This window comes from Aptenodytes forsteri, unplaced genomic scaffold (genome assembly GCF_000699145.1).
Source record: "Aptenodytes forsteri isolate BGI_AS27 unplaced genomic scaffold, ASM69914v1 Scaffold56, whole genome shotgun sequence".
Lineage (NCBI taxonomy): Eukaryota > Metazoa > Chordata > Aves > Sphenisciformes > Spheniscidae > Aptenodytes > Aptenodytes forsteri.
This window is the reverse complement of record NW_008796213.1, coordinates 932,859-955,146: the sequence shown is the minus strand read 5'-3', so window position 1 is coordinate 955,146 and position 22,288 is coordinate 932,859. Positions and strand designations below refer to the sequence as shown.

At 38.6% G+C, this 22,288-nt stretch overlaps 1 protein-coding gene across 1 annotated transcript in view; it reads left to right on the top strand.

The window, feature by feature from the left end:
• CAPRIN2 (caprin family member 2) overlaps nucleotides 1-15,912 on the top strand; it is a 35,634-nt gene extending 19,722 nt beyond the window's left edge. The window contains exons 9-19 of the mRNA XM_019474398.1: nucleotides 1,825-1,956; nucleotides 2,149-2,236; nucleotides 2,950-3,005; nucleotides 3,655-3,756; nucleotides 5,469-5,579; nucleotides 6,219-6,371; nucleotides 9,379-9,562; nucleotides 11,212-11,397; nucleotides 12,596-12,696; nucleotides 13,460-13,526; nucleotides 14,994-15,912. Of these exons, the coding sequence (XP_019329943.1) occupies nucleotides 1,825-1,956; nucleotides 2,149-2,236; nucleotides 2,950-3,005; nucleotides 3,655-3,756; nucleotides 5,469-5,579; nucleotides 6,219-6,371; nucleotides 9,379-9,562; nucleotides 11,212-11,397; nucleotides 12,596-12,696; nucleotides 13,460-13,526; nucleotides 14,994-15,562 (1,749 nt within the window). The 3' untranslated portion in view covers nucleotides 15,563-15,912. The remainder of the gene's footprint in view (nucleotides 1-1,824; nucleotides 1,957-2,148; nucleotides 2,237-2,949; nucleotides 3,006-3,654; nucleotides 3,757-5,468; nucleotides 5,580-6,218; nucleotides 6,372-9,378; nucleotides 9,563-11,211; nucleotides 11,398-12,595; nucleotides 12,697-13,459; nucleotides 13,527-14,993) is intronic.
• The last annotated feature ends 6,376 nt before the right edge of the window (nucleotides 15,913-22,288 follow it).

The following is a 22,288-nucleotide window of genomic DNA, read 5'->3' as shown; positions in this document are numbered from 1 at the left end:
GCCTCAGTAAACTGTAGTGAGGAGGAAGAGGGTAATAGAAGCATTAATCAGTTTGACCCATAATGAATTCACCATGACAGCAAGTGTTTTAAGATTAAGTCTGCTTGTAAGTGAGGGCTAATAAAGTGATGGACAGGAAGATTCAGATTCCTAGTAACTTAATCTATAACTTGCTGAGATTTAACTTTATTCAACTGTATCTTTTGTCCTGCGCTTAGATCCTTAATAGCTTTAGTTTCTCTTCGTTATTGGAAACTACAGCAATATAAACTTGCATAGTCAGTAGTTAAAGGTAGTGCTTGTGCATCAGAAATTCTAATTAAGATAGAGTAGTACAAAGGTGCACCCTTCTAGCTCTAGAATAAAGTAAAACTTCTCACAGCTCAACAAGTAGCAGTTGTGTGGGCCACATAGGTATTAGAAATTGAGTCCTCCAGAGTTAATGATGTGCTGCATGTACATGGATTATGTACATTGTGAAGCTCACTAAACCCTGCAAGCTTCTTCCCTGTGCATGCTATTGGAATTTCTGCAAGTGCTAGTGATTAGTTTCAGATAACTGTTGAAGAGGAAATACAAGAGTATTTGGTCTTGTTGTCCTAAAACTGGACAAAGAGCACTTCATCAATTTGTTTTGAATTTAGTGTGACAATTAAATGTTGTGACACATATACCCTTCTGGCCTATAGTCTTCTAATGACTTAGTACACATACTCAACTATACTGCTATATGGTGTATTAAAGTAGTAACCTCCTATTAGAAAGATAAATGTTTGTACTGTAGGAAAGTAAAGGCTTTCACGTGTTCCTGTGTGTCTCAACATTTGGGCCAGTTGAAATAATGCAACTACTTAATGTCTTCAGATTTGCCTCCCTCTAGCTGCATAGACAAGCATAAGAACAGCAAAGCTTTAGAGAATCACTAAAAATTATGGTTTTAAAATACTTATAACAAGCCTACCTCTTCCCCAAGCTGCTTTCAAAAGACATGTTAGACTATCTAGACAGTCTAATATTATTGTCACTCTGTAAATAACAGGGCTTCTGCTATTTAAGGAGTTTACTATCATGATTTTTCTAATACCTTAGACTTGCCTATTCTCTGATAAGCCATTTCCCTCTTTTAAAAGTGAAGTGAGAACCAGTTGTGATGAACTGTTAAGGGACCATTTGAAACAATCAAGGAGTAGTAAGGCCCTGCAGAAGTCCTTATTTAGCTACAAAGTTAGGCTCCCATGTGGGAGCACAGGTGTATTTTTCATGCCAAACTTTGAAAGGTTTAATGTAATACTTTCTGCAGGAGCTGGTGCATTGAGAGTATCTGGCTAGTTAGTGGAAGCACTTTGGTCTAATCCTGAGTAATGTGCTTGCGATGTATCTCTTAGGTGCAGTTTCTTCAGAATGTCTGGAAATCCATCCTAATAAAAGATTTGTACTTACTGACATGGACTTCACTGGGAGGAAGTATGTTTTAAACCTTGAGTGATACAGCTTTGATTAAGTTTGTTCTGGCCTTCAACTTAAATATGTGGATTTCCTTGGATGGAGGTGCCTAATTTTGTGCTAAATGCAGGCAACTTATTGTCTTCAGTTTCTTACAGTAAAATGTGCAGAATGAAGTGAATTAATTCTGTGGCTTAAGTAGTTGTGGCAACAGTAAGCTGATCTTTTTAACGAAGTGAAAGTTTGATTCAGGAAACATCAATAACAGCACAGAATTCCTTGGCCTGTGGTGTCTGACACCTACAGGTTGCTCTGGAAATATATTGAATAAGGCAGCTTGTCTTGCTTCTGGTATTAGATGTAATATCTTTTCTTTATTAGGTGCCTAAACCTGTACATCAGCCAGCTGCAGAATTTTGCTCTACTTCAACTCTTCCAAAAGATCCAGTGTTGAGAAGGGAAAAACTTCAGGATCTGATGACTCAGATACAAGGGACTTACAACTTCATGCAAGTATGTTTTTCTCTGCTGTTGTAGCACAAAGCTCCAATTCCTACTGAGTTAGGGAAAACAGTGCTGACAATGTGTGTTTGCACTGAATGAATGAATCTAGCTCTAATTAGCTAACAGCAACTTGTCAAATGAGAATGTTTCATTTGTATCTAGAGTTTAACTTTTTTCTCCCAACCGATGATCTTTCAAAAGGAGTCCATTCTGGATTTTGATAAAGCTTCACCAAGTGCCATTGGTTCATCCCAACCACCTTCAGTTACTCCAGCAAGTAGTCCTGTAGGTAGGTAATACTGTAAGTGTAAATCAAATGTAAGCTTTTGCAAACACTAACAGGGTTTGCTTGAGCTGTATATCAGTAGGCATGGTGAAGACAGCTTGTCTAATTATAAAGAATACCAATGCCTGATTAAAAAAAAGGCATCTTGAGCCACTTACCTGCTTATTTGTTGCTGGAGGTGGCTTAAGTTGGTGCATCTGCCTGGAAATGGAATGCTTGTGTAATCACTGGCTGGCATGTGCATCTGAACCTAGCTGCAGAACTGACATGCTGTATCTGTGTAACAAACTTGTCTAGATGTGGTGTATATAGACACAAGCTGTGAATGAGCTCAGGATAAAGAGCAGTTATCTAGCTAAGTTTAGAAAATTGGAACTTTCTACAATGGACCATGTTAAATAATTGTTTGGGTGGCTCTTGGGCTGTAAAACAGTTATCCAGTTTATTAAATATTGTTTCTTTTAATCTGGAAAGTGGGTGTCTCTATTGTGGTAGAAATATTTCTATCATTGACATTACCTGTCCTCTTTTACAAAGAAGTGAAGTTTTCAATTGGGTGTAGCTTACTGATGCTAAGTAAATGTTTGCAGTGCATACACTAAAAATAGTGTGCATCTTCATACACCGAATGTTTTCAAAAAGTAGAACTGCACACTGAAACTATATGTAGTGTTTGAATTTAACAGTAAATGTTGCTTAACACATTTTTTTTACAGCTTCAAAAGAACAGAAACTGCCAAGTCAGAGTGATTTTCTTCAACAGCCCCTTCAAGTAAGTTGAAGTTGGGACTGCCCTGAAGAGGCAGAGCTGTAGCTAAGGAATGATACAGAGGTTATTCACTAGAATAGACTTAGTACTTTAATTGTTGTTTTTTCTTCTTGTCAGCAGTTTTGTAACAAATTTCATATAACTTAGTAGCTTGCAAGTCTAAGATCATTCAAATGCTGACAAAGCTGGCTGCTCTTCTGCTTGAAAAGCAGTGACAAATGTTTGAAATTTCTTAAAGTAAAACAGTATGTTGAAGACATGCTGTGGTAGTTTGAATATTTAAGCCATAGATTCAAGTCATAGCTAATAGTTGTGTGCAGGAGAACACGCTGCTGCTTTCCTAGATAGTGCATGTCTTCATCTTTGAGATCCTCACTTATGCCAAAGATACAGTATTTCAAGCTTTGGCAGCCATGGTTAAGTGAACCTTAAATTCACTTACTGTGCTTGCATGTCTTGCTACTTTGGCTTTTAAGTAGGTTTCTTTGCCACTAACAAGAACTCTGAAGAAACTTAGGCTAACTGGTCAAAGCACTTCAGCTCCTGCCTCATTCTGAGGTTTACTTGGAAATACCCAGAGTGTTATTTTCAGTGAAACCAAACATTTAAGATAATTTTTCAAAACCTTATCTCATTTTTTTCTTCTTGCAAGGCTGCTGCTTCGTCTGTGACACTGCATGGTTCAAATACTTCCCTAGCATCTGCTGAGCAGACTCTTTCTGGCTCTGAAACTGAAGACTTGGTGACACCACAGGTAATAGACCCTGGGGTTCACTGGCATTCAAAGATCTGTGTGGTAGCCAGCCCTAACAGAAAGCTGTGGTGGGGCCTCTCCTGAATAACTATTCTTGAACAACATACAGGGACAGAATGCAAGTAACAGCAATAGTATAGCCTACAATCTGGAATACTTAAAGATGGTTAGAAGAGTCTTCCTAATGCTGCATGAATGCAAAGTGAACAGTCTGCCCCTTGAAATGGGAAGGGTGTGGGATGAAAAATGCGGGCTAGAAAGTGTGGTGCATATTTTTGTGGGAACATACCAGCAAATACAAATATTTGCTTTGGTTAGTGTAGAATACTACCTCTAATGACAACATAGAGGATGCATAAATTGGGATGGATATTGTCATGAAATAGCAGACTTCTGTGTAAGCTGAAGACTGAGATGTGTTCTCTCAAGCACTAACTGAAGAAATACTGGGAATCTGACTTCCTGATGTTCAGCCAAGACCTCAGACTTTACTTTCTTAGCTGTATTTATGTGCACTTGAAGATTTAACTAGCATTCAAATATTGTTCAGAGCTGAAAATAGCATTTAAATTTTTATAGATCACTGTCTTAAAGATCTCTTGCTAAGTGTTGCTGTGTTCAGGAACACAGCTGGGTCTTACCTGTTGGACTCTAATACAGTGTATGTAGATTATAATGGGGAAATGTTCATGCTTTTTAAGTGGGTTTTTTTGCTGATGTACATGCTATCAGTATACTGTGCATGTAGCATTTACTCTATTCCTTAATATACTGTATAGTTGAATATAACAGTCTTGACAGGGATGTAGTCTTGCTGCCTCTTGAATCAGCAGTTTTGGCCTGGTTCTTGATACCTCCTCTCACTTCTACAGCGTTGTAAGAATTCTTGTGTTGACAAGGATTAAATAATTTTGCTGTTCAATATGTATCCAGGAGACTTGTGCTGTGCTATAATGTAGAACATCTGCTTTAGTGGAATGTTCTGAGTTTTTGCAAACTTACTGCTTGGAATTAGGGTTGCTTGTGTCCAGCATATCTCTAGTCCCTTAGGCTTGAAGTGTGGTCTTTCTTTTCCAGTCCTGCTTCTCATGGAAAGCAGTAGATAAGCTTTGTTTGGTCCCAGCACAACTGGGGAATACACTCCCTGGTGACAGTGCACTCTTGTGGTATGCAAGTGCAGTTCTGTCTGCACCAATGATGGTATATATGGTGAGAATGGGACTGGTAGTCTTTAGCCCTAGGCTGTGTACCTAAGTTTAAGAAACTTAGCATTACAAATGTGAGCTAACTTTTTTGCAAAAGCAAAACAAAGTTTGACTCTGAAGCCTTGTTTGGCAGAGCTTACCAGAAGTTTAACATCAGAGATGTCTTTCCATTTAATTCAATGAGACAGGTGTATGTCACAGACTTCATTGTAAAAAAAAAAAACCTGCTTGAAGCAATCTACAGTTCTTAATTATCTGACTTTGCAGGGCTAGTTGTACAACTTCTTGTGTAAGAAGGGTACTCTAAGTCTGAATCTCTAAAGCTAATTACTTGAAGCTTTTGGTTAAGATGACTATTTAGTACGCTTACTTTGGACTTAATGCATGTCATGGTCTTCCAAAATCTACTTGTTTCAGCTTATGCACTGGTCTTTCATAGCTCTACCAGAAATTTGTGCTTTCTGCAATACTTCTTGTAATAGCAGGTGCATGTATGGCTTCTTCTAGGCATCAGCATCGCTTTCTCAAGAGACTGAGAAATATACTTCCCAGCCACTGTATCAGACAAGTTCATGTATTTCTGAGCCACTGATACCTAAAAAGATAGAAATTACCCAGGTGAGCTATCACAAATACAGGTAAGGTAAGTATATTGGTTGCTGAAATGTGTCTAGAGCCTTACATTCCTCTTGACTTCTGATTCCTGTAAATAGCGGTGCTCTAAATCAACACTTCACTTTGCTGTCTGCACAGATGAGACTTAATGCTGGTTAATGCTTTGTCTGGACAACTCAGCATTGTTTCTAATCTGAAACATAATCAATTAAGTTTGGAGGGAAAAAATCAAACCCCCTAAGCTTCCTGAGTTCCTCTGGAAAAGAGAAGTCACTTTTAATATCAGCCAGAGAATCATCTTCCAATAAATGGAACAGAAGGCATTCTATGTTTCCTTAGTGGTGGGGAAAAAATACCTAATGTCTCTTTATTGTGAAATTATTACAATGAGTGGTATGTATAGTACCTCATAGGCACATTTCACTTAATCAGCAGAGACTGCAATAGAAGTACTGTTTGCTGAGGATGCACAGCAAGATTTGAAATTGTAAGCAAAAGCTATTTGGTAGCTCTACTATGTCCAAATGTCATCCTGTAGAAACTGCTGACTTCTGTCAGTCTAGGCTTTAGAACAAATTAACTGCTTCTGTTACTGCCTGATAACTATCAAGTGACCTTTCATTACATTTGTTCTTCCCTCAGGCAACTATTCCCCTCCCAAGTGAGCCACAGTCACCATTGCCTACTTCAAGCACCTCCATGTCGCCAGTACCACCAGCGCAAAGCTTTCAGTCTCCTCCAGCAAGTAGCAGTTCTGTCACAATAACAGCAGCTCCCTTTCAGGCTATGCAGACTGTAAGTATGCAACTTGAGGCCACAGAAGAATAATTGACAATAATGCTAATAACTTTAGTCCTAATACTGGGGAACTGGCTCCTCTTGATATAGTACAGAACTTGATAGATCATTTTGAAGTTTTAATGTTAAACCTAGATTAGAACTCTGCTTCTCCAACGCCTTCAGAACTTAAACCAGATCATCTAAGAACAGAGATCCTGGTTTTGCTCTGTATAGTCCCAAAATCTAATACTGGGATATCTTAGTAGCCTCAAGGAACTAAGAGGGAGAAGTCAGACCTGAAATCAACAGATTTATAGCTGTGCCCCAAGGTAAAGTTGACTGTACTTAAACTGTTCTTCTGCATAAACTTCAAATAATAAAGACTGCAGAGGAGAGAGGGAATCCTGAAGTATATAGCTGTTAGGACTAAAAGCTTTCTGAAGCCTGAACCTGTCTTGCTGCTTTTTAAACTGTTTGCTTTAGTGGGGTAAAACTCAGTCCATTGGAATCATGGAAAATGTGTCCTTTATAAAGACTGGTGTAGCTCATTATCCTATCTCACTAACAAGTACTCAATATAGGTGCCTAGGGAATAGTCCACACAGACCGAGTGGTGTTTCTTGCAAATAGATACTATTTTTTCAGGCCATACATCATTACTAATGTTCTCTAACATTACTAATATTGCTACTCTCTGGTAATTTGTGGTGCAAGCTTAGAGGGACGCAGAGGAAGGGTCTCCATTTGGTTATTAATGTTCCCTTCCCTGTACTTGGTCTTATTTACTCCTCTGATACCTTCTTCAGAAGATGCTAGAAACCTTCATTTAATGTTCTTGCTGAAAAGCAAGCTTAGAAAGAGGTCATTGAGATTCTCCAAAGGCATTGTCCATTTCAACAAATGTACCAGTGCAGTTCCACAACTTGCTGGACAATCTGCATTTTGCAGTATTGAGACAAATGTTAGTAGTATTTGGTGGCAGAAGGTAGCTAATAGCCTTTCAAAGCATGGGAATTAATAACTAAAACATCTGTGACATCCTGGTGTGGTCTGTAGTAAATCACTACCATGATTTTTTCCTCCTTGGTTTTCTGTATTTCTAGAAGAGGTTCAAGTAGAACCTTCCTCAGAGGTACAGAATTTTTATATATGCTATAAATAAGGCAAGTGGTGGAATGGAGGTGGTTCTTTCTAAGCCAGATCTATTTAAATTATGCTAAGTGGCTAGGTGCTGATTTTTCATGAAAGTGGAGAAATAGCAGCATGCTATGATCAAGGAATCCAGAGTCTTTCTGGGGATGCAGTCTATAAGATGAGCATCTGTAATGACATAAATATGGAGTCTTGGTCTCAGTCATTCTGATTGTATCTGAACCTAGTGTCTGTGTTTGGAGTGCTTTTGATCATAAAGGTACCACTGAAAGTTCACTTGAATTAATGCTGTGGTGTTTTCAGAGATGTTAAATGTTTGAGATTTCTCTTGACATTTTTTGGGTCAAACTGGCAAACATCTGTCACTCACTAGGATGTTAATGCCTCTGGTAGTGGTAGCAGTCTTTAACTTTGTGGTGCAGGGTTTTCTTCCCTACACTGCTTAGATTCTCATTGCTGCCAGGAAAACACAGCCATTGAATTTCAGTAGATAGCCAGGAGTCAGATGGTTCCTTGCCAAACAGTGGTAGTACAGTGACAGTAATGGAAGCATCTGATTACATGTCCTCAGATGTCTGAACATCTATTGCTGCTATTGTACTTATGGAAGCTTAAAGGCAGATCCTATCTGTAGCCCTAGTCCTTTACTAGAATTCCACCTGTAAACCTCACTGTAGGAAAAAGTAGACCACTTGCTACAAATACTCCAGGATGTTGACAGCCTAACTGCACAACATCCTCAAATTTCTTTTAGAAAGAGGATTGCTTTGGAGCACTTTGATCACTTCATCTGGTAAAGTAAAAAAAGAATTTGTATTGTTTTATAATGGTTCAAAATTTATACTCAACACTTCAGTATCATGAGGGATTTCTGTGCTGGCTCCCTCTTAGAGGCAATACTTGGTTTCTTGACCCTTGGAAAAGTGTTCATTTCCCATTTTAATTATAGAGGCTTCTGCAAATGACAAGAATTGTCAAGCTGTGAAGCTGTTCCTTGCATCTAGCTGTAGTTTTGCCCTGGTCTGTCTTCAGACAGTTTATAGTCTTGGAAAATGGTCAGATACACCTCTAGACTCGGTATCAGTACTGCTGACAGCTCTTCATGTGAAATTTAGATCCTTCTACTCAAAATACACTTCTTTCCTATTTGATCTTGATACTAGTTGTCACTTTTGATAGTGTCAATTCTGGCAATTTGGGGTTATTGGCTATAAAGCAGTACAGTCACTGGAGTGACTGAACTCTGGTTGATTAGATTTAACAGTAATATCTGTGCACCACCCTACTGCCCAGGCTGTAACATTAAAATTTGAATTACAAGACTGTTACTTAGGTTACATGTTCAGTCTGAGGGAACTTAAAACGAGTAGGAAAGTTGAGGCTTAATCTACCAAAGGGGTGAAGGCTGTCTAATATACACTCAACTGCCATATTAGTGTTGCATCAGGTTCCAAGACATGTATAAAGAACCAAATTCTTCCTAAATGTGAATATCTCATCTTGGTATAGGCTGTCCCAGCTTCAGGTCAAAAGCTGTAGAACAGGTAGTCTGTGAATTTAACAGTGGATTTCCCATAGAAGGAAAATAGCATATTGTATGGTAGCTGTTCTGTTAATCAAATGTGGTAGCTATGGTCAATCAAGCATGTTTCTTGCATAGCAGCTACATAAACAGGAGTAAGTTCTGTAAGTCTACTGAGAGGGAAAAGGATGGGTTGAAGTACAATGTTCTTGAACACCAACTGTTTCTTTGAAATAATCTAGAAACTGATCTAGGCATATGGATTTAAACCATGGCATAGCAGGGTGGTGGCATTAGGCAGTGACTCTAGCTGGTAGTGTTAAGCACTTGTCTTGAAATATGTTGTAGGTATTTAAAGTGAATGCACCACTGCCTCCGCGTAAAGACCAGGAAATTAAAGAGGAGTCTTCATATTCAGCAGGATATAACCAGAGTTTCTCTACAGCAAGTACACAGACTCCTCCTCAATGCCAATTGCAGTCTTCTCATGTTGCAGAACAAACCTCTCTTTCACAAGAATCTCTGTCTTCAGGTGAGAACTGTACTTGTATCTGTATTTCAAGTCTTTAAAGATCTTCAGGTTGTAGTAGTATTTTAATTCATTAACATGTGCTGTGAGTTCTTTTGACTCAGTGAAATTCTTAAGCACTGTTAATAGCACCCGTTAACATTAGGTTTACATACCATACCATCAAATAGATTAGAGTTGATGTAACCCTAACTTCAAAACTGCTAGCAGGATGAAAGGCTGCTTCAAACTAGTTTCTATGCTAGTTGCGTGGACAGTGTCACTTATATGCCTGAATTTCCCAGTAGGTGGGAAATTCAAGTATGCAGTGATACTTGTCAAACAATTGTTTGCTTGGAGCTGAAGCAATGATGAAATACTCTTATTTGGAACCATTAATTGGTCTCTGGTAATAGACACTAGTGCTGTCTAGTGCTGGGAGTTGCTGAAAGCTAAATAAGAAAGTCGGGATGAGTTTTCAGTCTGACTTGAGGAATACTAAACTTCTGATAAGAGGGGTCTTGAGCTGCCTTATTTAGCTCAACTGACCTGCTTGACATTCAGCTACTGTACCAGGTGAATTTGTATAGCTGATACTAAATTTGAAGTGAAACTAGCCCCTAAATATGCCTGAAACAGGTTCCAGGGTGAAAGGAAGCTGACAATTAGGGATGTGGATTTATAAGACTACCTAATCAAGTGACTCAAGGTCATTTAAAACTACTGTGTTTCTGCCAGGAGAATCTTGATAGGAATTATACTAGAAATAGACTGATACTGTGTGAAGTCAGTGAGACATATGAAGATTAAGAGCTCCAAAGAACAATATAAGTATAGCAGTCAGGAAAGCATGGTTAGCTTGAATGCTTCTCATCACTGAGACTACAGGTGATCAGCCTTCTATACAGTTTTTTGATGAACATCATGATTTTTTGATCTTGTGCAGTGGTTCTGCACAGACTTTGGAAAGGGGTTTAGACTGTCACTCTTGGATCAGTTTTAAGCTTTTCAGATTGATATAAAGCATGGTCCTGTGGAAACACATTCATGGTTACGATGTCTGTATCCTGTATCTAAAGCTAACCACTCAACCACCCTGTGAGTGAAAAGTATTCTTGAATACCTGTTGCTTGGGGTTGAACTGCCTAATAACATGTGGTAGGAATGTCTGAAGAGAATGAACCCAAATATCTAGCTTTCCACAGTTGTCTTATTGCTATGTAGATAAGACTGAGTTTCTCTTGTCACTTTGAAGGATGTCAACACTGAGGTGACCTAGTTTATCAGATAGACCACTGAGGTCTTGCTAGTAGAACAGTATTGGTTCTAAGTGAAAATTCTTAATCAGGTGTTACTTGATTTTATTCTAGCTTGGTTATTTTCTTGATGCTGCTAGCAAGCTTATTCTGACCTAGGCAACTGAATCTTGTTGAATGCATTAGAGGCTTACACTGACAGCCTGGGCTGTCTACAGTATACTTTTAACAAGCATTACACTCTACAGACCAAAGGGGAGGATCCCCACTTACTTGGAGTAATGAAGTGGCACAAGAACAGGATATTCAGAGCAGCTTAATCAGTCTCTGAACTTCCTAATGCTGCCCTTGCTTCTAGGTGTGGTAACTTATTACAGTTATAAAAGCTTTGAATTAATCTGTGCCTTCTGTTTTAAGCAGTGAATTATCAACCTGATGGAGCTGTTCCTGTTAGCAATGGTAGCCTTGCCTTTTATCCAGCACAGACTAATGTTATTCCCAGACCGCCTCAGCCTTACCTTAACAGTCGTGGGTCTGTCAGAGGATCTGCTAGAGGTGGAAGGTCACTGGCTAATTCGTATCGTTCCCCTGGTGGGTACAAAGGTATGTATGTACTACCACCTTAAAAAATAAAAAATCTAATATAGTAACACTAGAACATGATTTAACACAACATGGTATTAAATTAAAACGACTTTTTAAGAGCAATGTGCAGAGAATGGGGTTTTCCTTTGTAGAATTTAAGCAAGTTCATTCTGACTCTTACTTGTAGTCCCTGTACTTTGGGTGTCAGGTGAACTGGCAGAGCAATTTCATAGCACTTTGAATTATGAAAGCAGAAACTTTCACTAATATGTTAAAGTATGTAATTGTATAGACTTTTCTGCTTGCTATTTCATATACCCTTCTGAACTTTTTACCCCCTTTATTCTTTCTCTTGGCATCTGTCTTGCTAACATTCTGGGCAGGTATTTTCTCTTCAGATGTCACTTGCAGTATTTGCCCAAAACAAGATACCCTTTGCTAAGCACTGCTGGCTTTAATATTACCAGCAGAAACTGGGATGGGGGGAGAGGTTCCTGGTAGTTGAGAGCCCTTCTGGATTAATAACAAACCAAAGGGTTTTAAGAGAAGGATTGCTTGGTCTCTGCAAATCAGTTGCTATTCTGCTGCTAGCTGAAGTACTATGGAAAGTTTCAGCTGACTCTCAGCAGACACCAACTTAAGGTGGTTGATAGCTGTGGCCTATTTCATTTTGAAGTGGAAGGGCACTTAGTCTGTCATCGAAGTTGTTTCAGTTATTGGGCTGAGACTGCTCAATACCTTGTAGGAACATGTACCAGAAAACGAGTTATGTAGTTCTACCTTACCTGCAGTTAGGTGTTTGGTAGTTAGTCTAATAGCTAAAGATGCTAAATATTATAGTAGTTAAATGTGTAACAGTCATAGCTAAGCATCTGTAGTAGCAAAAGAAAGCATTTCTTAATTCTGCTAAATCCTGTCTCTGGATCTAGCAAGTTTTTCAGCTGTTCTGTGAAGTCCCATTAACATCAAACAGGCAATTGTTAAGGTCTGATGTTAATACTTCTAAACATGTAATTTTGATACATACATTGGGTAGTTCAGAGTAGCTAATGAAATGCATTCTTTACAGGAGTAGTGAGACTCTGAAAGAAGGAATAGATGTGTAATTCATAATGTAATACAATGGTAATTGCCAAAAGGGAGCTCGTCATATTCTGGACTTGTACTTGTAAACCAAACCATGAATAATATTGAATAATCAACCTTATTTGAACAGGTTTTGATGCTTACAGAGGCTCACCTTCAATAACTAATGGCAGCTATGGCCAGCTGCAGTTCCCTGGTAGAGATTATGCTGGAATGCCATATTCTCAGAGGGTAAGCATTGACTTTTGTTTCCAGTAGCCTTCTTGAGCACTGTATGGGAGATAAGTCTTCTAATACTGTAGCTTTTCATTATCCTAACAGGTGCGGTATTCTTTAGAAGCTAGAGTTTAGTTTTGTTTCCTAGATGAAACTCTTTTTTTTTTTTTTTGGAACAGCAGACAGCAGTTGAAATAGGAAGTCAGTTCAGACAGGTAACAACTCTGTATGACAGGTTGATTTTAGTCTGAAGGGAATCTCCAAAATGCAAACAGATGGCAAATAAGATGTGGCATAATGAGTCTGTTTTACCATGGGTTTTAAAGTTAGTCCTCAATGCCTCTGTAGTATAAAATAACAAACTCTTAAATGGATTACTGAGAATGTGGTTAAGAAGAAAAACCACCAATGTGTAAGAAAGCAAAGGTTCCTGGTGGGAGGAGGGTCTTTAGCTTTGAAATGAAATATATTCATCTGTACAGACTCAGACTTGTAACAGACCTGAGATTTAAGGTAATGCTCATTGAACTGAATGTATAGTTCAGAAGCTAACTTGCTAGAACTGGCATTGAAATAGCTCTTTAATTTTATACAAGCTATTGTAAAAGTAAATTTTCCATAAATAAGGCTGTTTATCTACATCTTAATTCTGAACTCCATCATTGTTTATTCTAGAACTTGAATTAATTGTGCAAAAGAAAAAAATACTCTATTTGGTAGTCCCACTTGCTTTCAGATTTGCCTATAGCAATCTTACTAATACTTCTGTTCTTTTTAGGATGTGAATTACCAGCAGTGCTATAAACGAGGTGGGATAACTAGTGGTCCTCGAGCAAATTCAAGAGGTAAGGTTAACATCAGGTCCTCAGTGGAACATGTATGTGCTTGGGCATAGCAAATGCTGAAGTGGAGTGTTACCATGAATAGTGAGGAAAAAGTGTACTATCACTGATAAAACAGATCAAGCTTGGTATAAATTAACCAAGGTAGATGAAAGCTGAAATACTGTTCTTGGACCACCAGCATTGCATAGAAGCAGACTTAATGTCACCTCTCAATTTGGTGTCTTCACATGTCAAAGTTCTGACAAATGGTACCTTACTGAACTTTCTTCCCAAATAAACAGACCAGGAAATAAACACAGGGTGGTTCCCATGTTGCATTTGGCTTCATCCCTTAATTGTATGGTCTCCTCTGATTCTGGGTGAGCTATCAGATCCCAGAAACTTTTAACTTTTTCTACGAATAGAAGTTTGTTTGGGAATACAGGTTTACTCTGTACTTCCATGCTGGAATACAAAACCTAAAGACATATATAAAACTAGCTGTTTCAAGCCAAGCATGAAATGCATGTATTTTGAAAAGTAAACAAGATTTAATCCTGGAAAATGTGCTGGAAAAAGCTGGACTTAAATGCTATAGGTGAAAAGAAAGATAAATAGTAACTATAGATCACTACTTTGAAGAATAAAGGGAAATTATGGTGTATCATGGAAACTCAAGATAAAGCAGGTCATCTCTCAGTCAGGCAGGGCTTACAGAATATACTTCAGAAGAGAATTAAAAGAAATGTGAGATTGTGGTGAGTTAACAGTAGATGTCAGTAAGATATCAGTAGCAACTTCACTTTTATTTGATATCTTAAGGTGTTCCTTTCCAGTGGAATTAACAGTGGCTTGAAACTTGGGGGTGACTGCTTTAAATTTCTTAGATCTATCAATGTTTTCATTCTAGACCCTTTTAACTTGAAGCTGTTTATCTTCTCAAATATCCATTTTGGGGAGTGGGATGCAGAAAGCTTAAAAGCAATCCTAGTTCTTCAAACTTAAAATATTCTAGCATCATAAGTTGATATGACCTACTAAGAATGCAGCTCCAGAAGAACAGTATTGAGGTAACTTGAAGTGCAAATTCAGGTCTTGAAGGTGACTAAATGACTACTTGGCTTTTAGTAATCCTACCAATTTTTTTCAGAGATTATATTTTATCTCCCCTCAGAAGCTAGCATATGCTTTTTATGGTAATATATGTATGTGGCAAATACTAAAGCTAAAACTATTCCAAGCTAGCGCCCTCTCCTACTTAGAAGTATGAAAAAATTAAATTATGGTTCATCCTGCTGACTGCTGAGAGTGATGAATTTAAACCAGCTTCAAAGTTCTGTTCTCGCTGGGGTCCTTTGTCTTTCAGCTACAGGAAGTTGTCAAAGCTGTTGCAGAGCTTATACACTTGCTGCTTAAGATCATGCCTGCAGGTTTAAGGGTCTCCTTCTGTTATAATACTTATTTATCATTGCTGATGATCTTTAACAGCAGGGTGGAGTGATTCCTCTCAGGTGAGCAGTCCAGAACGAGACAATGAAACCTTTAACAGTGGGGACTCTGGACAGGGAGACTCCCGCAGCATCACCCCTGTTGATATGCCAGTGACGAGCCAAGCTGCCACCATATTACCAGTGCATGTCTACCCCCTCCCGCAGCAGATGAGAGTTGCCTTCTCTGCCGCTAGAACATCTAACTTGGCTCCTGGAACTCTAGACCAGCCAATTGTGTTTGATCTGTTGCTGAACAACCTTGGAGAAACTTTTGATATCCAGCTTGGTAGGTTCAACTGTCCAGTGAATGGTACATATGTCTTCATCTTCCACATGCTGAAACTGGCTGTAAATGTTCCCCTGTATGTGAATCTCATGAAGAATGAAGAGGTCCTAGTGTCAGCATATGCAAATGATGGGGCTCCTGATCACGAAACAGCTAGTAACCATGCAGTCCTGCAGCTGTTCCAGGGAGATCAGATCTGGCTACGTCTACATCGGGGAGCCATCTATGGAAGTAGCTGGAAATACTCCACCTTTTCGGGATACCTCCTTTATCAGGACTAAAATCCAGTGCGATGTTTACAAAAGAGCTGCTCCAAACACCTTGGTGGAGGGGGGTGGGACTAGCTTTGCACTTACTACTGACTTTATAGAAGATATGTGGTTCCATTATTGGGGGAAATGATGGTCCTGTTGTGCAAGGTGAAATCATGGAATTGGGGTACTGAATCAGCACTAATTTGGCACTTTATCAGTTGTGATGTAGCCTTGCTAGTAAAGCTGTGAATGTATATTGTTTGCACTTACCCTAAACTGTATTAATGTCCAGCTTACTACACTATTGATTGCCTCAAGTATGGGCTATTCACAATGCCTTGTTGTGCCTCAATAAAACAAGTTAATATGCATTTTAGTATTAATCTTGCCAGTGGTCTTTATTTTTAAAATATATCAAACTGAGCTTTATTCCTCATGTGGGGGTGTACATGTGTGCTATTACATAGAACTGATCTTCAACAATTCAGAGTAAACTGTATTGTTTAAAAGGGATTCTTGCTTGATGCCATTCTCAAGAGAGTTCCCTTGATCAAAATGAATTCAAGATTTAGTTACATACCTGCTTCCTTTTTAACCAACAGGTCATGAAATTAGAAGTGAAAAGCTATGTACTTCATTAGGACTACTTATTTTAAATGCATATCCTGTCAAAATCTAGCTTTGTCACACCACCTGTCCTTCAGTAGTGATGTACTTGGAATTCTTAAACCTCAAAACAGTCACTGAAGGGCTGGCTCACACTGTTTGTTACTCAGCTGCGATATATTTTAAAGTTAAAATTGACCCTTGTGAAGTACAAACATATATGGCTTCACTCCCCCAGGAGACTTGAATCAGATTGTAATGCCAAGTTTATCTCCTCCTTTCAGGGAACTGCTGAGGAACTTCGTATCTGTAGTTGAAGCCTGCTGCTTGCATTTTAAATCAAACCTGAATATGAATGCTAGGAAGCATTTATGAAATTCTTTTCTTACAGCTATAGGGCTGTGTGACCAGTCTTCAGCAATCTCCTCTGGCCTGAGAACTGAAAAGCCATGATGTATGTCCTTGTTTAAGCTGCAGCATGTCAAATACTATAAAGCATTTCAATGTTTAAAATGGAAGTATGAACCTGTAAGAAGACTGTAGGTCACTGGCTCTTTCTACTTCTAAAAGCTTCAATGGTTTGTATCTGAGTGTACTGAAGTAGCTAGTGCAAAAGCCTGACTGGTATATCTAAGGATGAACTAGAAGTATGCAAAGTAAAAGCAGTTCAGCTATCTGCTTATCTAAATGAAAGTAAAAAACCTAAATGGAATATCCTTTAGACCTGATAGCTGCTGTTTCTTGGTAACTGGTTTCACAACTTCCAACTTTAAACAGTTCTCCCCTGCTACCATGCAGATGCCAAAACAAGTTGTCTGGCATGACTTCATAAAGTTACTGCCATAAAGATCTTGGTTTTATTCCAAGCTTAGATTTCTTTTTCATACAGATTTTTAGAGGGTGATCATGCTTCAAGTCTTGGTTTAATTCCTTTGGCAAGTTCTGAGATGAGAAATTGGGGATAAAGCTTTAGGGAACCTAGTTTTTACCACTATGGACAAAAATATCAAGCCTTAACCATTGAATGCTAAGCCTGTATTTTTAGACATGCTAATTCTGACTTTAGCCAATAAAAAGGCTTATTTCTAGAACGCTCTCAAAGGCTAAGTGGTAGGAGTTTAACTAGTGCTTTTTTGCTCAAACTGTTAAGTGTCCTTGTGTATTAATATGGGAATATAGTAGATAGGCCTAAGTGCTAGGATAATTTTCAGCTTGCAATCGCTTTGCAGCTGTGGCCAAACAGACTTCACTGCTTTTTGAGCAGACCTGCAACTGTGGACTTTTAGACATCTAGAGTGCTGACCCAGTCACTCCTCTCCTGTGCTGCCTGCATAGAGACTAGGAAATAAATGAGCCCTGTTCTGCGTATAGTAGCAGGGTATCCCTTGTGCTTCAGACTGCCTTAGTGCAGGCTTCTTCATTTAGCATGCAGCTTATCCCACTTGGTTTTGTTATATGTACTTGTATGATGGATTTCTTAGTTTTAAGAACAAGTTACCAGTACTTCTAAGCATTGCTAATAAGCTTGGCCGTTGGCAACCTCAGACGTGATTACTGCAAAAACATGAAGCACATGCTGCTTTCTAATGCTCCAGTTCAATCAAGTCTGGACAGCTACTTGGTAGACCCATTTGTTTGAGCCTTACCTTATTTCTTACTGGCAGATCTAGCAAAGCTTTTCTGTATTTCTAGCTCGTGTATATTTAAGATATCTGAAGTAAGCATCTCAATTTCAGAGCTGGTTGTCCATCTGTATAAGATGGATTTGAATATTCCTAACTAAAGGAGTACACGCTGTCACAGCAAGAAGTGAGAAGATATGATGAAACATGAAATCTAATCATTACACCACTCCTTGATAGTAAACTTGACCGTAAATCTCATAATGGATGGCTTTAAAAGATTTAATGCTTCTGTAAGCTTATCAACTTGAATTAGAATCACCTCTATGGTACCAGCTACTTTAAAATAAAATGTCTGGTTTTCTCCCACTATGTTATTAAAAAAATATACAACTCGGACAATTCTCTTCCATACAGTAACTGAACATATGATCAATTTTATCCTATAAGCATTCTCATGCAGTACCTCCTTAGCTAGAACTATTGGCTTTCACTGTATTTCTAGTTGGAGCCGTGAACCCAGCTCTACCTAACCTCTGTTACAAAAAGGAGTAAAAGTGCAATTGAACAGGTACCGTCATAAAGTTTTCAGACTAGATGTGACTCAAAAGGTTAGTACTGAACCTCCAATGCTAAGGCTACATTTAAAAAAAAATACTGCAAAAGACCAAGCAAAACACCTGCTTTCTAAACCAATAGCTGGCCAAAATCCACTGGTAGAAAATTGCCTTCTAATCTTCAAAATACCTAGAAATAGGACTTCACATGATTTCCTATAATGATAAACGCTACTAGGATATTGATATCTCAATCCTCGTTCTTTACGGTTCTAGATTAATACTTGTTTTGAAAGCTTCTCAAAGTACTTCAGGGTATTTCAGTGCATTATTTACCAACTGACAGTTTTAGTCTATCTCAGTATATCCAGACTAGGGGCCTAGATCCACATTCTACTTCTGGGTGAAGCATTTAACAGGTGAGTTTCACAGCTTGAAAATATTTGAGGTAAGACCAGTATAGACTTCACGTAAATACTGTCTGCCAATACTTTTTGTCTCTGTAGTTGTTAAATGAAGTTGCTTGAGTTGTTGCAAGTAGCATGCATTCACCGTATAGAGATGATAATCAGGTCTAATTAATACATACAAAGGAGCATCATAGTTCTGCTAACTTCCTATTGCTGTCTTTTACTATGCGAATCGGATACCACCTAAATTCTCTCCAGTTTAGTTATCTTGTGCAGCCTGCTGAAGAGAAACTATAAGGAACTAACACTAGGTTTTGAGCTGGAGTGAGTGAATTTCCATGTTTCCTTCTCTGAGTTCAGTGAAATACTGGAATGACCCTGAAATAGGAGGGTGTACTGGTTTTGGCTGGGATAGAGTTAATTTTTGTCAGAGTAGCTGCTATGGTGCTATGTTTTGGATTTGTGACCAAAATACTGTTGATAACACAGGGATGCTTTAGTTATTGCTGAGCAGTGCTTACACAGAGTCAAGGCATTTTCTGCTTCTCGTGCTGCCCCACCAGCGAGTAGGCTGGGGGTAAGCTGGGGGAAGAAGGAGGAAGGGGGGGACGTTTGGAGTGATGGCGTTTGTCTTCCCAAGTAACCATTAGGCGTGATGGAGCCCTGCTTTCCTGGAGATGGCTGAACACCTGCCTGCTGATGGGAAGGAGTGAATGAATTCCTTGTTTTGCTTTGCTTGTGCGTGCGCGGCTTTTTCTTTACCTATTAAACTGTCTTTATCTCAACCCACGAGTTTTCTCACTTTTACCCTTCCAATTCTCTCCCCTATCCCACCGGGGGAGGGAGGTGGGGAGGGGAGTGAGTGAGCGAGTGGCTGTGTGGGACTGAGCTGGATACTGAGGTTAAACCACGACAGAGGGTTTCTTAAAGTTTTCAAGGTACTAAAGTCACTTTTGTGTTTTTTCCAGGTTATGGAAGGGAGAGGAGACCATGAATGATCTACCAGAATTGTCATGGCTAACTTCCTGCAGCTAAGGACACCTCCATCCCGCAGGCTACAGTGGTGGTGCAGAGAATGTCACTGCTCTATTGCACTGATTCAGTTTACGTACCTTTTCCTCCCTGACTGCTGTAAATTATCTACGGCTGCTCCGACAAAACAGTCAGTGGGGGAGACGGCTTTGAGATTTTAACTCTGATCAAAGTCTTGTATCTGGAGGCCCGGCAAACATTTGTCTGCTGCAGATCATCCTTGCTAGCTCTTTATCAAATCTATACATGACTTTTGAGAAAATTAAGTTTGAGTGTCTTGTGGAGGATATGAAAAGTCTGTTGTGTATTCTAATTGGAGATGCACCGTACCATAACCAGATAAAAATGAATTAACTCTGCTTATGCACTTGTTCGCAAGTCTGATCAACTTAATTTTGTCTTGTCTCCCAACTATAAACAATTCTATTAAGAATGAAAAAGCTTATAAATGTGTATCTGCTGACTGAACATTTCCAGGTGGCGTTGTACTTGAAAAAAAAATACTGTGAAGTACTAATTTCACTGGACAGTATTAGTTCATACAGCTTTTGGACGGTTTGGGTCTTAGGTGAGTAAGGGCTGTGGTTGATTTGGAATGAAGGCTTTGATCTCAGTACAGATCCACTCACTTTGTCATTAGTTTACTACAATGAAGTAAACCCTATATTGAAAACAGTGGATTACTTTTAGCTTGTAGCACATCACACAAAGGATCGTTGTCATCTTTCTCATGAGTATCACTTATTAACTACAACTTACAGCCAGATGCTATCCTAAAGGAACTTGGCTGGCGGGATAATGTAGCAGTTGTTCTATGCCAGTGGAAGTATGTTACACATAGCATTCAGCTAAAACACTACCTGCATTTCAAAACAACCAAAAGTCAAAAGACTAATTCTAAGTAACCTGCGATATGTGAGACTTTTCTAGGTTTTTTCCATCTCCCAAAGTTCTTTAACTTCATCAAGTTATCTTGATAGCAACTCCGTCAGGAACTTGGTCTGATTTTCCTTGAGGTCAAACTTACGTTGCTTTAAAAATCCTTGGTTTCAGCAACTGAGTTTCAAAATATGATTGCTTGTTCTAAATCCTTCATAAAACTGTTGTTATAGTGCACCTGGAGAGTTTTGGAGCTTTAAAAAAAATAAATCTTTGCTTTCCCTTATCTCCCCACCTCCCTTTTATTCTCATCCTTTTTTTCTGTACTTGCATGCTGGTGCAACTTGGATTTCATTTACTTGCTTTTAGTTTCTTTGTATATCACTTGTCCCTTTCACATTGGGTCTTCTCTCAGCAGCAGTGTTAGATAGCTGCCAAGAAAATCTCAGAATTTTACCTCAGATTCTTTCTTTTGCAGAGTAGCAAATCAGATTTAGGACCCCCCCCATTCTAATTCAGTTCCAGATCCATTATTTTGAAGTAGATGAAGCCTGAAATATTAACAGAGTCTTTGCTCTAACGAAAAGGCACAGAAGTTCTTGCTTAAAAGCAGTTACTTATACCATAGCCACTGGTATCTATGGAGGTTTATGTTTTACAGAAAGAAGTATCAGGCATACATCAAACCCAGCACATAGGTAGACTAAAATGCTTGCAACAATACTATCCACAACTGAATCACTGCTGACATATTACAAAGGAAATAACCATTGTTGAACTGGATGTTACCTGATTTAGAGACTTGCTGGCATTGCCTCATTGATGGCTGTGCGCTGCACAAAAAACAGGTCTTAAAAGCAAAATCTTAGGTGTAAAATCTTTTCCACCTTTTTTGTAGTGAATGTTGTGTGTTAAAAGTGCTGTTGTAAATACAAGTGGTAAGTGCAATAAAATTATGAAAAACATTTTAGGAAGATGTTAAAATAGCCTTTAAGCATATTTTGTTCTTTATTGATGTGTTTTACATCACCAGCTCCGCAAGACTAATGTCCTTCAATGAATAAATTTCGTAACTTTTAAGTTCTACCACAGATGAATACACAGAAACTGAATAAAGCAGACTGCTTTTAAACTGTCCATTACATGCTAATTTTGGAGAAGGAAGTAGAGATATAACACTACAAATCCTTTAAAGTAATTTGGTTTTAGTATGATACGTGATCCAAGATCTTTAAAATGGGCAGTTTTCATTAGATTAGTCTTATTTACTATCTTAACCAAAATGGGAAAATGACAAATCGTTAACAATATATACTTTTCACATTCACATTGTTTTTGTTTATATTTTATGATTACTGAACATACTCTCGCCTGCTTCTAAGAAGAAATGAAAAGGTGAATGAAAGTACCTACAATTTCTTGCTAGATGCTGTAGAGCTGCATTACTGGAGAAGAGAAAGGCAGTTCTTGAGTGATAATGATCAGGTGTTGTCACCACTTCAAAAAGTGATGAAAACCACAAGAGAGCGCACAATCTCCAAATGCTAGGTAGGTGTAATTCATTCTTACAGCTAGATTATTTTTTAATTACAGGCAAACTTATTAAGGGACCATTTTTTTGCATGAAATCATTATAGTATTACCTGC